Consider the following 16,158-nt stretch of genomic DNA (forward strand, 5'->3'; position numbering starts at 1 on the left):
CTTCAGCTGCCAAAAACTTAATTAGCAATTCCAGCCCAGAACCTGTTTTTGTTACATTTAGGCCTACATCTCTTCCCACCTTTTTCAAAACAAGTCTATGGTTAAACTTGCTTCAAAGACAGAGATTAAGGAATTATTCTAGGAGATACTGATCAAACGCTTTACACATCTCATACTTACAGCTAAATGCAAAGGACTTTTGGTAGCTGCAGAATCAGATTCTTCAAATATATTGTTGGTTTTTTCCAGAAGCTGGAAGAAGGAAAAAAAAAAAAAGGCAGTCTTAAAACATTTTTACATGAGACAAGATAAATTTTCATGGATTATAAATCTGTAAATCAGCAAAAATATATTTTAGCCTCAGTGAGTATTGAAGGATTGTGTTCTCAAGCTTTTCTGCACAGGGTAAAGCTATAAGACTAGTTTAAAAGCTTGTCATGAACATCCTTACCCTGATTAATTTGTCTCCATGAAATCCTAGGACTTGCTTGGGTGAGAAAGGAGCCCTCAAAAGAAAGGATTTGTGGAGTAAAGCCCTCACTAAGTTTACACTGGAGAAAGTGCAGTTTCATGATTACACAGCATATGCAAGCCATGTCTGGTACAGTGTTTTGGATAATTCTGACATATAATTAGCACTGGGAATAATTATAACTGAGCTGTGAATCATTCAGTCAATTTTATAATTTATCAAAGAAGAATCCGCTCCTATAATGACAGTCTTCCAAAATGCAACCCCCATCCTTGAACTCCTGCAAACACCTAGTGACACACATCACACTTTTATATGATCCTCTTCATTCCAAGGGATCCTAAAGCATTTTAAGGCTTAAAACTGAGGGCATTTCCATCCATCTAGAAGGAGGAGCTATGGATTACCATCATTCCACAATATGAACCCTGACAACTTATTCAGTTGAGGCCGCAAAGAAAATCATACATGGTGTTGACAACAATACTGACAATTCAACATTTGTGAGTAGCACTGCTCATGTGCACGGTCCTTTGCTTAATAACTACTCGAAGTGTTAGTCTCCAAATGCCTTTGGGGCTGGAAATTAGCATTTTACAGAAAATCAGTAATGGGAGACTAAAAGAGAAAGAAAAGCATGACAGGCAACTACAACTGACTTGTAACATTTCTAAGGCTACAACTCAACTTTTCACAGCCTTTTTTGAGTTCTCTTTTCATTTGTTTTGGATTATTATTTTTTAACAGAGTACATTTCTGAAAAGACTGAAAAAGAGGAAAGGAAGTTTTTGTGACAATCTGGACAATTTTAGGCTATGACAACATGAAAAACTCTCCAGAGAGACCAGTGAAAGCCTACGGATGGCTTGCCTGTGCTGCAAGATGATGGCATGTCCTAAACTCTGATGTAGATCTGAACTTTTGATGTAACAAGTTAGTCTTTAATAGACCTACATCAATGATAAATTTATCCAAAAATCTAACTGGAATAAAAGTCAGCATTAATAATGCATGAGGTGTCACAAATCTCTTATCAAGCAAATGCATTAATCTGAATCCTATGGAAAAGCTAGAAAATTAAGCAGTAATTTCATTTATTTGCATATTTTGTGCCTAGTAATATGTCAAGACTGGGAAAGAAGTGTGTGTTGATAAAAATACCACTCATAAGCAAGTGGGTGTGTGTATTAACAGGTAATACAAATTTTAACACTTCCCTACACCTAAGGGTGGGGGGTGGGGGGGGAATTCAAGTCCCCCACCAGTTTCTTGGTAGGCTTGGGACAGTTAAGAAACACATTTGGTGTTACCATGTGGAACCACCTCCAGCTAAAATACTCTTCTTCACTTATATAAGAGAGCTGTAAACAGGATGAAGCAGTAGCCAGCTCTGAATACAGGAATACATCTGATTTTCCCTACTGAGTAAACAATCTAAAAAAAAAAAAAAAATCCACCAAACAAACCCAAGCACTAAGCCTGTTCCTCTGCCTACCTAATATTGGCCTTTACTGAGTCCATGAGGCCAGCACAGCAGGCTAACTGAATCACTTTTAATTACATTTATCATCATCTGTTGAAATTCCAGGATCAAAACTGTAACAAAGAAATACTTCCTTTCACCTGTCAGAAGGCTCCAAAAGTCTCCTGGAACAAGGCAGATAATTGCCTCTCAAGTAAATGAAAGAAACCACACAGAAAATTGACAAAATTAAGGCTCTAAAGGCACAATTTGTGGGATTGAAGAGCCCCTCACAAAAGGCATCTCCATGGCTTAAAGTCAAAGCAGTTTAGGCTGATGCAGACTAGGCTTAATGAGCTTATTAGTCATAAGGCTGAATGTCTCCATCATAAAGTCAAGTGTAAATAAGAATTTGAAGGCAGAACTGGTAGCTCTCAGAAACAGAGCCATACAGTGCAAGAAGAGAAATTATAAAGGAGAACAAGGAGAGGAAGATTAAAGAGAACAGCATTAATAATTTTTTTTGGATTTTCCTGTCAGGTACCCCTTTCTAACAGTTAACACTAAGTCACCTGAAGGATAAACATCATGCACAAAGAAACAAAAAGTGCCAGGTCCAAGAAATTCTCCAGTTGCACCAGTGTCTCTATGGTTCTGTGGATGCATTTATAGTAAATTACATCTCCTTGTTATAAGAGCACATGAAACAGTGTGTCTTCGAGTGATTCTAGTTCCATTATACTTAGAAGAAGCTATCCATAATTCCATCAGTTTTTAAGAAGGCGAATTTACCACTCAAAATCATTTGCCCTGGCAGCCATGGAAGCTTAAATCCAGACCCCACAGAGCAATCCCAGCGTGTCTGCTGTGCTGCCATCCACACCTGTCTTGGCAAAGCTGGCCAAGGCATTTCACTGAAGACAGACAAATAAGCATGAATTACTAATAGTTTGTGGTTACTCGTGGCTGGCTGGAGAATGTCCCAGCATATCACATTTCTTGGTTTTGTGACTTTGAAAGGATGTCTTTTAGCTGATCACGTTTCTATATATTGAGTGCCACAGATTTGAAGCCCGTGTCAGAATTGTGCAAAGACACTGCAAGTGAGACTGATGGGCACTCTTCTCTGTGGTTAGGTTAGAACCTCTTAAAAGCCAAGGCTATCCTTACTCTCTTTCTGCCTCTTGGAAATTTCCAGCATGACCCCTTTCCTTCCCATAACAGCACTATTTAATACTGTATGTAATCATTCTGTGAAGTCTTCTTCAGACTCAGAAACAGGGATGTGAATGCTTTGGGAGGGAGACACAGACAAAGTAAGATAAAACACATCAATTATTCAGTCCTATTCTTACAAACTAACAGCACTACAAGGTTACTATTCTAAACTATCTTCTCTCCCCCAGTTCAGTATGAAGATTATTAACTTCTACAGTTCTCACCATTCTATTTGTGCAGTAAGGAAATATTTACAGGCATAAGAGGATTTACTGCTTGATTTTATTCTGTGGTTATAAGAAATTACTATATGGCATATATGATATGGTCTGGGTCTCCCCCTTCATTGTTTGGGGGGTTCAGATATGCCACTTAATGAGTCAGGGTACTTCATATGACTGTCCTTCTAGACTATAATATATTCTAAAATTCAGCTCTGGTTTAAAAAAAAAAAGAAGCTCACTGAAGCATCTGAGTAATTTAAAATTACTGTTAGGCAGAACATAATCTAGTACTTTCACCATGCATAAAAGGTTTAAGCTACACTTTTAAAAGGAAGAGTCAAAAGAAACTTCAAACCATAGACACTGTGGTGCTATGGGACAGGATGGGTGCTATCTCAAACCATAAAAGAGAAGAGAATGTGTGATCCTGTCCAAGCCATCACACACAGGCACCTCCAGGCACAGCTATTTAAATGCACTCCTGATAGTTATGTCAAAGGTTTGAGCTATCTAGCACTGAAGTTAAAGTGACTTTTCTTTGAGAGTTTTACTATTCTAGTAAGGCAACTTCAACGTTCCAACACACAGACTCCCAGTACTCTTAATGCTAATTGTAAAATGGCAAAACATTAGATTAAATGTGTGTATTCTATAAATAGCTTTACTCTGAAAGGTTATTAGTCAAACAGCATTCAGAAATTTTCACACACAAAGAGCTGATCAAAAGGCAATTGAGACAAAATTTTAAGTTGAACACTGCTCTTCTGCAATAATTACATAGCCATGCAGCTTATCACTTACAGGGTCATTCATAAGTGGAACTAGTAATGATTTTTAATGTCACTTTCAGAACTGAATAAAAATATATCAGCTAGATGTCACTTTGCATCTCATCTTTCCTGATAAACTGCTGGGAGAAAACATACCAATAGCAGCTTCTTTTAAATAAAGGCTTTTCCAGCAAGTAGCAAGCACATGATTGAAAACTCTCATCAGTTGTTTCTGATTATATAGAAAAGAGTAAAAGAATTAACCTCTGTACTACTTTATAACAGGGAAGTGCATTTTTAAATCTCAGAATTATTTCTGATTGAATAATTCAACAGGTAAAGTGGCACAAACATATCCTCAGGGAAAAAAGCAATCCTGTAAGCTCTCTCCATGTTTGTAAATACAAATGCTCAAATAATTTTAATTTGATCAGGTTAAAGTCAATGTGCATCCTTAACCCAGCGGCTGGCATTTTTCTAAGATCAGGCTTTAAAAATCAGATTAATCAATATTTACATCAATTTCACTCACGTGCACAGATTATGGGTGAAGTTAAAATAATGTAGGCAAGAAGTAGTTTCACAAGAGCTTAGGTAGACTGAGCCTGAAGACATTCATCAAGTAGTTCCATGTAACTCTTCCAGTACAAAGTTTGAATAACAAATGCCCCACCAGAACAGTCACCACCATGCAAACAGGACACTTACCTGGCATATAAGAGAACAATGTTCAAGTCTCTAAACATATCTAAATCTGAAAACTTGAGCAAACCTCCAGGCCACTGGCTGTTCTCACCTGGGGCATAGATCTTCTGCTGGAGCATTTCCACTCCATACAAACCCATTTCATATTAAGCCATACTTGGTGGGTCATACAGAGGAGATTCTCACCCAGTGAGTATTTATACATGGAGGACAGTTCCAAATGAGAGTGAGATCCCTCCCAGTACCAGCCAGCACAATATGTTGGTCTCTTCTGGGGATACAGAAATCCAATTTCTTTGTCAGCCAGAGCAGAGATTTGAACCTGGGACTTTCACACTCAAGTCATATATATCATGTTTCTTTCTGGCCAGAAATTCTAACTCAGAGGTTCTTTAGAGCCTCATACTTTGATGTAAGGACCCTTTTAGCCAGTAAAGCTTTTGCAAATTTCATGGAGTTGTGCAAAAGGTATAGGAAGAGAAATTATTATTTCTCTATATCTTTAGAGAAATAATTATCCTTAAAAATTTCCTCTTTGGATAGAAAATGAGTGCTGGTGAAATACAGTGACAGTCAATTTTTAAAATGTGCATTTCAGTGTTATTTTTGCTACTCTCCTCTCATTTGAGCCTATGCTCTGTAATACACACAAGTGCTTTTTAAATTCAGGCTTACTTGAAGCTGTGTCATTTACATTTCTTCTCTGAACCACTTTGAAATTGGCCACAAACTTTCAGAAAACAGACAAGTGTTGGTTCCATTTCACATTACCAAATGCAAAGTTACTTTAACATCCAGGAAAGTGTCATGCCAGTCAGGTACGTGCACTGGACTCACAACTCCTGACTGAGAAGAAGCAACAGACTTGAGCAAAGCCTGTAAGCAACAGGAAGAAGGAAATCCAATGGAAGCAAAAGCAGCACACATGCAATTTCTTGAAGTACATGGCATGCTGGAGTTGTGATTCTTCTTCCTCAGCCTTTATCAGAGTGAATACAAGGATTTGCAAAATACAAAGAAAATACACAACATGCAATCATTTTTCATTTACTCACTATATCCAATGGAGTTTTGCTTCCAATCTAATTAAAAATGTCAATTAGAATAATTAAAGACAGAAGTATTCAAGTATAATGGTAATCTGCAAGCGTTTCTTGGTTTTTTTGTTTTATTTTTTTCTGTACAATAACTGCATTGCAAGCAGTGCACAAACAGAATCAAGACCTGATCCTGTGTGCCCCATGTCTACACTGCCCACCCACAGTGGAAATACTCCTGAAGCAACAAGACTACAGCCACTGTGGATAAACAGCAGTTACATTACTTCCTAAGGAAGGAGGGAAAAGAGGAAAATAATGATAATGTTTAAGATCAAACAGATCTACAGGTACAAAATATATACTGTGGGAAACTTTGCTTAATGAAGTTAGATCACTTTGTAAACCTACAAATACAAATAAACCAGTGATAGGTTCTGTTTGAAAGTCTGCTCATGCAGACAAACATCTTGCCTTCAATAAATAAGCCTGATTACACCCCTAAAATCCCAGTGACTGCAGCTCTTTCTGAGCTATGCACTCTCATGCAGTGCAATATGCCATGATCAAATGTCCTTTTCATTGGATTCAGTAGATTTGAGTGAGTCAGATATTCTTCTGACATTTACATTTAAACACCACACACACAGATACACAGACAGGTATTTAAGGCAACAGCAGAAGTCCATGACCTCTTTCCAAACTGAAGGAAAAATGTCTCCTGCAATTCTGCAATGGCCTTGTTGTTCTCTGTCAGAAGACAGGAGATGTAAGTGCCTTGCTTCCCAACCCCGGGAAAATAAAAATATAGACTAAAAAAAGACAAGATCTGTCAGAGAGACAGAAAAAACGTCAGAGATGCTAGGCAATACTCTATCCTACAAACCAAAGTGCCAGCAGGGTGCCAGTGCAAATGGTAAATCGCTGCACTCACTGAGATCATAAGCAGCATTAGCTTTCTAGGAAACATTTTTAGAATCAAAATTGTCTACTTTCCAAAACATAAAATTTAAGACAGATTGTACTTTGATAAGTTAAAATATATCAGTATATCCAGCATATATAGGCTCCTATTGATCATTTAACCAGGGGGTACAAATTGCACAAATGCTGACATCAAGTAATTAAATCAGTCTACCGTGATTTGAGAGATTCTAGAACTGAGAGACAAATTAGGTTTAATAAAGTTATTTTTGAGCATTAAGTTCCCAAGTTCTTCTCTTTTAGAAAAACTTCAGTTAATGACTTTGTACCTATGTCTATGAGACCTTCTCCAACATGGAAGCTCCTTTTTTAGCTGAGAAGTGCAAAGTAATTCACCACACAAAACATTATTGCCTCTGATTCACACAAAATATTCCGTTTAAGAAGGAGGGTGTTGGTTCTGGAGATAGGCATTTATGAAGGAGAAAACCCAGGATGTATCCCCTGAATAAAGAGATCTGGGTCAGGGAGGAGGCCTACAGGCTGCCACTGGACAAGCACTGGAGCCAGATCCCCATGTGGCAAAGGCTTTTTAACACCTATCCCAACCATGCTTGTGATTCCCTCATCACTAATTACCAGCATCCTGCTCTCAGATGGATGAATGAACAAATTCTTGTTGATACAAGACATAGATAATGAGCAGCAGCCACATCGAAGAGTTATGGAGTCTGTGATTTCAATTTCTCCACAGGTTAAGGAACCAAGTGTTTGAAGGCATGGCTTAACTACCTTGGAGTGGCAAGGGCTGGGCTAATAAAAGTTGTTACCCAGCTCTCCTTTCACAGCACAGCCAAAATGGCCTGCTGCTGCCAGCCATCTCCCTCTGCCCCTTCTCCCTGCCACACACAGCTCTGCCGTCACCTCGCTCCAGGCTGGCAGAGATTTGGCTTTTCTTTTGGACACAGCTTTTGGTTAAACCTTGCTCTCGTCCCAGCCTCAAATGAATTAGCCCCTGTGCTGATTAAATCTCTATTAGTCAAAGAATGAATTTCATTTACTAATAGAATAAGAAGAAGAGCAGATTAAAAGAAAAAATAACCATCAATTCTTACAGTCAGAGAAGAGATTTCACTACAGGAGACAGGCATTTAATTCTGTTTGCCCTAGCATTGCACAGAAACCTATTTTTATCGGCACAAAGTGCTTGACTGTCTCTCCAGATAGAATTTTAATGTGAAATTACAATTTAAATTCCACTCTTTTCACACCAATAAAGATTTTGTGATAAGAGATCATTTCAATGAAAAAAAATCCCATCATATTTTTCTTTTTTTTTTTTTCAAAGTAGTTTGGTGATGTGATCAGCTCTAAAATACCAGTAAGCAATTGTGACCAATATCCCTGACTACTGAGCACCAAAGTCAGTCCCAGTCTAAACAAACCTGAGGCTATTTTTAGAAGTAGGAAGGCAGATGGGAGTGTCAGTTGCTTGCAAGCACACATGCCCACCGTTCAGCCTTTACGAATGGCTCCTTACAAGTGGAAAAAGAATTGAAGAATCTACTTGCACTCTTCTCTTCTTAGCAACATCACATCATTCATTGCAGGCAACAACCCCACTAATATCCCAGACAACCTAAAGGTCCTCCAGGAAAAAAGCTTCTGTTGTTGCATTCTGTGGTGGGAGCACACAGGCACAAATTTTATTTGTCTGGGTCAAAGGATAAGACCTTTGCACTCTTATTTCTTATTTCCCCTAATACCTTTGCACTTCACACAAAGAAATGTATATAAGTTCCAGCCAAGGTATGGGGCTCACAGTAAACACAAAAGTCAAAAAAATGAAAGTATATTTTCATAGATAAACCAACCTTTTCTAAACTGTACTGAAACATATAAATATTTTATAACACTGAGAAGCTATGGTGCTTAAAGCACAGACCAAATCCCCCAGTGAGGGAAACTCCCCTGGATGCTGCATCTTCTTCTTTGGACTTACTTTTGAAAGTGAACATTTATTTAGAAATAAGCTCTTTTAGATAGCTGTTATAAAAAACAGAGGGAAGAGGGGAAATAAAAATTAGTCTTACAAGGTCCTTGGTGAACTTGATATATTCTGGAACACCAGAATAATTCCCTAACGTTTTGCTGAAGTTTGGTATTGTGCATGTAAAGAAATACTAGTAATCATTACTTATAGAAAAACAAGATTATTGTTGCACCCACCTTGGCTTAATTTTGACCAGAATTAAAGCACCATATTTCACATGAACTCTTTGCTCTAACAAGTTTTGGGCCCATAAGGAACTGTCTTGTTCTAGATAATTCCTAGATATTTTAATTTATGATCTATTGATAATAAAACAAAAATATTTACCAAGGGGATAAAACAGTAAAATAAGAGTTAATTTGGCACTGAAAAGTAACGGTTTTATTTCAATAATCATGTCTGAGAATATCTTCTTCAGGCTAGAAAGGACTGGAAATAATTTAAAAGGAATACTCCATATGTTGGAGTTCCTGTGATACAGATTAATGGTTCAAAGTTAGTGCTTTTAAGAAAGATATCAGTTTATCTTATTACTGCATATGTGAAAACAAAATAAAAAATATCTCTGCCTATCTACAGACATATTTACATTGGAATTACGGCTGCTGGGCTCCCACTGCTCCTTGAGTAAGAGCAACTAAAAATATTGTGAATCTAATTTTCCTTTTCACTGGCACTGAAAAAAAACAACAAGAAAAACTTATTTCCAAGATATAGCAATAAAACCAGCCAAGTACCCCTCAGTCACAACCAGCTGCCCTTGTGCACCTGCTCTACACACGAACCCATCATCTCAGTGTGCAAGTTACCTGGAACTGGCAGCTGGAATTGGCAGCTGCACCATTCCTGAGCAGAGCCTCGTGTGGCTCAGGAGAGAGAAACAAGGCACAGCATGTTGATCATTTCCTTCATCTCTGTTGGTTTGGTTTTCAAGATAAACACAAGGCTTGAAGACTAAGATGGCATTTCATGACTTACTGTGCTTTCTGCTATGTGGAAAAGAAGGGGCCTCTAGCTAAAAGTCTTGCCTAGAAGCAATTAAACTTTACTGGGTGCTTCATTCAATTATGAGTAACGAGAGCAGTCACTGTACCCTGGTTAACAGCTACCAGAAATCAAGGTCAAGGTGATGAAGTCCTTGTCACAGGTCTACCACAGAGAGCACAACAAACTGTGACCAAGAGACCAGTCAGCCTCACGAGACAGCAAGGCTCCTTTCCATCTGCACCAGATGAATCCTTATTGCAGCTTTTAGACACAGTCTTCAAAGAGCCATGAACAACCATAACTCTGTCAAAACCAGTTTGACTGCATTATGGGATTGTAATGTCTATAGATGACACTACTTTATCAGAAGTAGCACAGGAAACAACAATTGGCTTAACACATGGGAGTCTCATGTTGGAATAAGTGAATAAACTCAGGCACAAGGATTCTTTCCCATTTCATGCACACAGTACAATTACCTTTCAGCTACTCAAGACTGCTTTTACCATCCTGAATGCTAGCATTGCAAAGAGATCAGTGTAATGGTGGTTCCTGTATCAGTCAGTTAGTCAGCATTATCAAATACAAAGTTACTAAACTCAGGACATGGTAGCTCACTACAACAAAACTGAATCACCTTCTACTAACAGTGAGTAAAAAGGTGACAGGTCCTGCACCTACTGTTGGATGAGCAGAAGTGCTTTCTGACACATTTAGCCTTTGTATTCCAGAGAGAAAATGAGATGCTTGTCAGACTCTAAATACCAATGGCAAAATCCTGGTCCCCCCAAAACTTGCAGGTTGACATCTTAGTACAGAACATCAATCCCATGCCTCCAAAAGACTAAAATCATAGGACTTTTCCATTGTCCACAGAACAGCTGTGTGACTAACTCTATAAATGACGCTTGACCTTGGGTTTCCATACTGCAGCTAGAGTCACAAATACAGGAAGACTCAGATGGAAAACCATGGAATTTTTCTGTCCAAATATAGAACACTTGCTGCACAGCTGTCTCTGGCCCACAGTTTGCATTTCACCCTCCAAAATTAAAAGAAAACCCAACACCTCTGACATGCACTGGATTCCCAGCTCTTTCTTTTGTCTGCCAAGCCTAAGCAACAAGGATTCAATAGCAGGTCTGTCATATGTTGCCAGACAACACACACAGCAACAAGTAAAAGAACAGAGAGGAGACCTTGCTCCATGCCTGATCCGTGCCTCATGGCACCCAGGGACTATGATACGGAGGCTGAAAGAGAATCCCCCAGTGAAGATGCTTTTATAGAGGTCTCTGCTTGTGCAAGTCATACAAGAATCTGGTGATGAGACATGGGGCAGATTGCATTACACATTGCTGTGGGTATACATGTGTGGGCTTGTACACAGCACAGAGCACTCCCCTCCCTATATATGCCAAGAACATTTGGGTTTGTTCCAAATGGAGGTCAGGCTCAGCAGAGAACCCCTCCTTCCTCACAGGCAGAGTCACCAGAGATCAGCTCTATGAGAAGGCTCTAAACAAGGCAAGGCCAAATTCAGTGCCACAAGCAACAAAGGAGCAGTGATATTTTAAGTGTCCTAAATATACATGCTTGCAGATGGGAGCTAAAAAGTCTTAACATCCCACCTGAAATTCTGACCCAGTCTTGCCCTGGCATAATTACTGCCCAAGGTTTCCAAGCTGCTGGGATCCTGCCACAGGCCAGCTGCAGCATTTTTCCTGTGGTGGCACATGTGGTGTGAAAGCAGCATGTGCTGTGCAGAGCTCCTCCTCAATAATTAAATACTTTGACTCTTCAACACAGAAAGAACCAAACAACATATAACACTAAACAGCACACAGTGTTCTTACAAAGCGTGAATATCTACACAATTTTCTTAATGGAGCTTTATTATTTTTTAAAGCAATTAAAATCCATTTATATGTGATCACCCTGGATATCAAGCAGTTAACACCCATCTTCATGACACTTACTTTTACAAGTCACAAACATCTGTAAATCCACACCACACATCTCCTAAATCCAATGTTTGGCTAAAAATTTTTGGCTTTTTATAAGATGCAATTTCTAATCACTCAGGCAGAAAATAGTAAAAAACAACAAAAGAAAAAAACCAGTTACATTGCATACAAGGTTAATCTTGACTCTGGTAATTTTATCAATGCTGCTATTGTTTCACCAGAGGCAAAAAAGAAACTGCAGGTATGCAGCTGACAAAAACTATTTACTCTCTCAGTTTGCAGGTCAGATAAAGTGTCAGCTAAATAAGGCACATTCTCTGTCATGTACCAGGAACTGTCCCTTACTACTGGTGCATACACATAGACTGGGAGTATTTTGGTCACAGTTAAAACTAATGTGTGCACACAAAAACTCCACTCAAAGACAACATTTAAGTACCAGCTTGTTGAATAAGTACTGGATAATCAAGATGAACTTGTTTTTAGGATACATCTGGGTGCATATATTTGAGTTTACTGCACCGTATTGTAGGTTTTCACAGATTTCTGAATATCCAAACAACTCAATAGTAGCCATCAGGGGAGTTCACAATATCAGCATATGCACAAATATAACAGCAGACAGAAACTTCTGAAGCTGAGCACTCACCAGTTCCAAGCACTGCCGGTGCCCATATGCAGCAGCATAATGCACAGTGTTGTACCCCTCTTTATCCTGGATGGATGGGTTGGCATCATTCTGTAGAAGGAACTCTAGACACCTGTGGATAATTCACCAGTGTAAATGCAAGCTCACAATATTCAACAGACTCTTCCTTTGCTGCAACTGGAAGCGGCACTCAAAACTGGCAGTTGTGAATCCTGTATTTGTAGCAGCATCTCAAATCACTGTTCACCAATAGCTCCTCACATTCACCTTTTTTTTTAAATCAGAACATCCCCACTCATCACTGAGGATCATCTTCATGAAAAAATCTTCAACCTAACTTTTCTGGCTACTCTAGATTACAAAAATGGTTTTCTACTACAATACCTGAAAGAAAAGTACACAACTCTGTGTCATGATGTAAACAGCCTAGAACTGCTACTACTCAGATAAAGACTCATATATCAGACCACCAGCCTCCAAACATGCACTATGGCAGGCTGGAGAACAAAGCCTTAACTTAGTTAATTTTCTGACAGGTGCATACATGAATATATTTTCTTCTTTGTTGGTTTTTTTTAAATTATGTTTTTCAAAAGATCTCTTTTGCTCTCTTTAGCTCTTACTACTTTCTCTTATAGAATCAAGATACCATCATTTTTATTATTAGTATTTTCTTCCATAGGCTGTGATCTGTAGTGAATGTAAGGCTGTCATATGAAAAAGGAGATTTAAAAAAAAAAAAATCACTAAGCAGATAGATGAAAATGTTAATCCCAGTGAATGCATTGAGAAAGCCATTGGCTACTTCTTTTTGCAGTATACATACTATGTTGTGCACGATACTAAAGACAGTGCATGATACTAAAAAAAAATCATAAAATTACTGAAGCTGTACATTTTCCATTAAGAAACGGCAACAAGCACAGAAACAGAAATATTGAGGCATATGTGCACAGAGAAGAGGGTGGAGCTTTTTTCTATAGGTTAGCCCTCATTGAAGCCAAGCATTGTGTTTAGCAGAGCAAAGAACAAGCAAGAGCAGAGTGTAAAACTGCAAACCAAAGCAGTGGTGTTCTCCAGCAATGAAGTCTAACTGCTTTTTTGACACCAAACTTACAATGCAGCTTCTTTTTCCTTCATCTCAGTGGTTCTTTCAAGTTCTTCAGCATTTTCATGGGAGTTACCTAAAATATTCTTTCTTCTTAGCATAGAGGACAGAAAAATGCAACTTATTTTCAAAGTATCATACTGGTGATTTTGATGCAGTCTGCCACCCATCCCCAATCTCATCTTCAAGGAGCTGATCTCCTCCAGCCAATAGTAAGAATTATACAAGTTAAACGAGTGTACTGCATGGGTCTGCAGTTACTAAGTTTTGCAAGTTATTGAGACAACCATAACCTGGTAGTTTATTGTCCCACAAGTAAATGCCTGAAGAAAAAAAAAAAATATCCTGGTTTCTATCAGATACAGTTTGATCATCACTTTCTAGAATCCTTCTCTTTCTCCCACAGCAATGTTGTGCACTTTTTTCTTTTCAAGAGAATAACTCAGGATTACCACACCTTGTTTCTTCCTACAATAACCTACTAGTTCTTCTCTAGCATTTAGGATTTAGAACAACTTTAATCACTGATACTAAATTGGTCTATCTTGAATCTGCATTAGCTGATCCCCTCACCTTCTGTCAAATACCTTGGCAACACTGTGTGATCTTGTGGTCACACAGGTTCTTTAGATTCTGAGGGAAATTCTGAAAGAGCTCAGCATGTCATCATATTCCTGCATACCCAATGATTTTTGGCACCTCTGCTTCCCAGCTGGATGCACAGCAGACAGACTACAATTTGCGATCTTACAATCACGAGCTTGTGATCATCATCTTTCTTGGCCACCAAGGATAACACAGAATATGTTTCCAAACTGCTATCATCAAGGATTAGTACTTGAAAGGTTGGTAAAAAGACAGTTTGCTAATTTCCATCCTAATATAATATACAATATTCCCAAACAGATCCTGCACAAAACAGTACATCTGTCTTTAATATGCCATTTCCCATTTGTAATATCAAGATTTGACATTCTTCCTGTAGGTGCTAGCAATAATGGGTTGTTCTACAATCTCAGGGTTTGTTGCCCACTGACTCAGAAAAAATCTTAATTATTAATAAAATAACTCCCCTGAATATTAACATTGCAAGCTCATAAGCAGTATTCCTGTGCTATGCTGAATTCATACTTGCATCTTCTTTCAGTTAACTAAAAAACAGTGAGACCCCAAAAATAAGGTTCCCTGAACAGAATAAGCCATGATCTAGAGAAAAAGTATATACTCAGAATCTGCAATTGCCTCATTAATGAAAATGCTGTGTGATTTCTGTTGCTGGAAAGGATACTTTCTGAAGATCATAAACAACAACAGTTACCAGAATAGCTGAAACAATAGGGCAACCTCACTGCACCAAGACTTTTCCCTGTTCATTAACTGCCCACATCCAAAGTTAATGATGAATATTCTTTGGACTGAGATTGCCTGACCTTGGGAGTTTTTTGACATACAGCAGGAAAAACAAATTGCTGACCTATAAAATCATGGACTGCAAATAGCTTTTCATCTATGTAACAAGGCTTCTTCCAGAACATCTCAAACTGAAAAAATTAATGAGAAGACAGCATCACCACATCTGAACCAATTTAGGTTTGGACTGTGAGGGCAAATAAAGGCCATATATTCCCACCAAGGTTCAGGATGTGACTAAAGTAAGCTTTTTCTTTTTTAAAGGAGGGATGAAAGTAGATACATCCTGAAGTTAACCAAGAGCTTGTTTAAATGCAGGAATTTCATCTACCTAGAACCAAAAGCTGAAAAACACACACTGAATCATCATTCTCAACACCCCAAGTAACACCTCACCCTGGTAAGACAGAATTAGAAACAGCCAGTGGTGAAAGCCTTCCTACAAGCCTACCCTCATTTTAATGCCAAGCACAGACCTTTGGCAATCCTGCCTCCTTCTTCCCAGCACTGTTTAGTTTTGAGAGCAACGGGGAAGACATTTTTTATATCAGTGTTATCATAGCAAATAATGCAAAAGCTATCAAGGCTCTGATGTGGCATTCAAAACTCTGCCATAAAGTTAAACCAAACTTTTCCCACTGTGGCTTTGAGGTGGTATTCTGCTGGGAATGATGCAGATGTACTTTCACCAGACCTCACTACACAAGAAACCAAAAACTAGTTTCTTAGTGTCTAGAGAAATGAGACAGAGAAGCACAGGATGACCTAAAATAAATACAGGTTGCTAAGTTTTAAGAAAGAACTAACTGGATAACTGAGTCTGTTTTATACAGTATGTTATAAGGAAGAGATTGCCAAAATATGCAACTCTCTAGGAATTAAAATTGCAGTCACTAACCACAGCACTTCTAAGCTGTTTTCCCCCTTTCTCACAAGAACACCACCATGATCTGCCAAAGGATATTCCCCAGGCCTCTCTCTAAAAAAGCAACCTGTTTGGGCAGGGTGAGCATTTTTATCAGCTCTGACAGTGGAGTGAGACTGATGGTTAGATCTATCCCATCTTATCCAGAAATCCGTCAGAATGGCCAGATGTCTGCAACTGCAGCCCATCTAGTAAAACCTCTCCTGCTGTCTCTCGCTCCACCCCTTCTGATGGACGTGGAGCAGAT

General features: G+C 38.6%; 1 protein-coding gene across 16 annotated transcripts in view; it reads right to left on the minus strand.

The window, feature by feature from the left end:
• The window catches only part of ANKRD44 (ankyrin repeat domain 44), a 137,201-nt gene that overhangs the window by 21,791 nt on the left and 99,252 nt on the right, over positions 1-16,158 (minus strand). For 9 of the 16 annotated variants that reach the window (XM_064660512.1, XM_064660505.1, XM_064660509.1 and 6 more), the window contains exons 15-18: positions 13,586-13,669; positions 12,469-12,580; positions 5,907-5,933; positions 181-252 (exon numbers count right to left, since the gene is read on the minus strand). In XM_064660512.1, the coding sequence (XP_064516582.1) occupies positions 181-252; positions 5,907-5,933; positions 12,469-12,580; positions 13,586-13,669 (295 nt within the window). The remainder of the gene's footprint in view (positions 1-180; positions 253-5,906; positions 5,934-12,468; positions 12,581-13,585; positions 13,670-16,158) is intronic. The other 7 variants (XM_064660518.1, XM_064660508.1, XM_064660511.1 and 4 more) reach the window with 3 other exon arrangements.

The sequence above is a fragment of the Pseudopipra pipra genome, chromosome 7 (genome assembly GCF_036250125.1).
Source record: "Pseudopipra pipra isolate bDixPip1 chromosome 7, bDixPip1.hap1, whole genome shotgun sequence".
In the NCBI taxonomy this organism is placed as follows: Eukaryota; Metazoa; Chordata; class Aves; order Passeriformes; family Pipridae; genus Pseudopipra; species Pseudopipra pipra.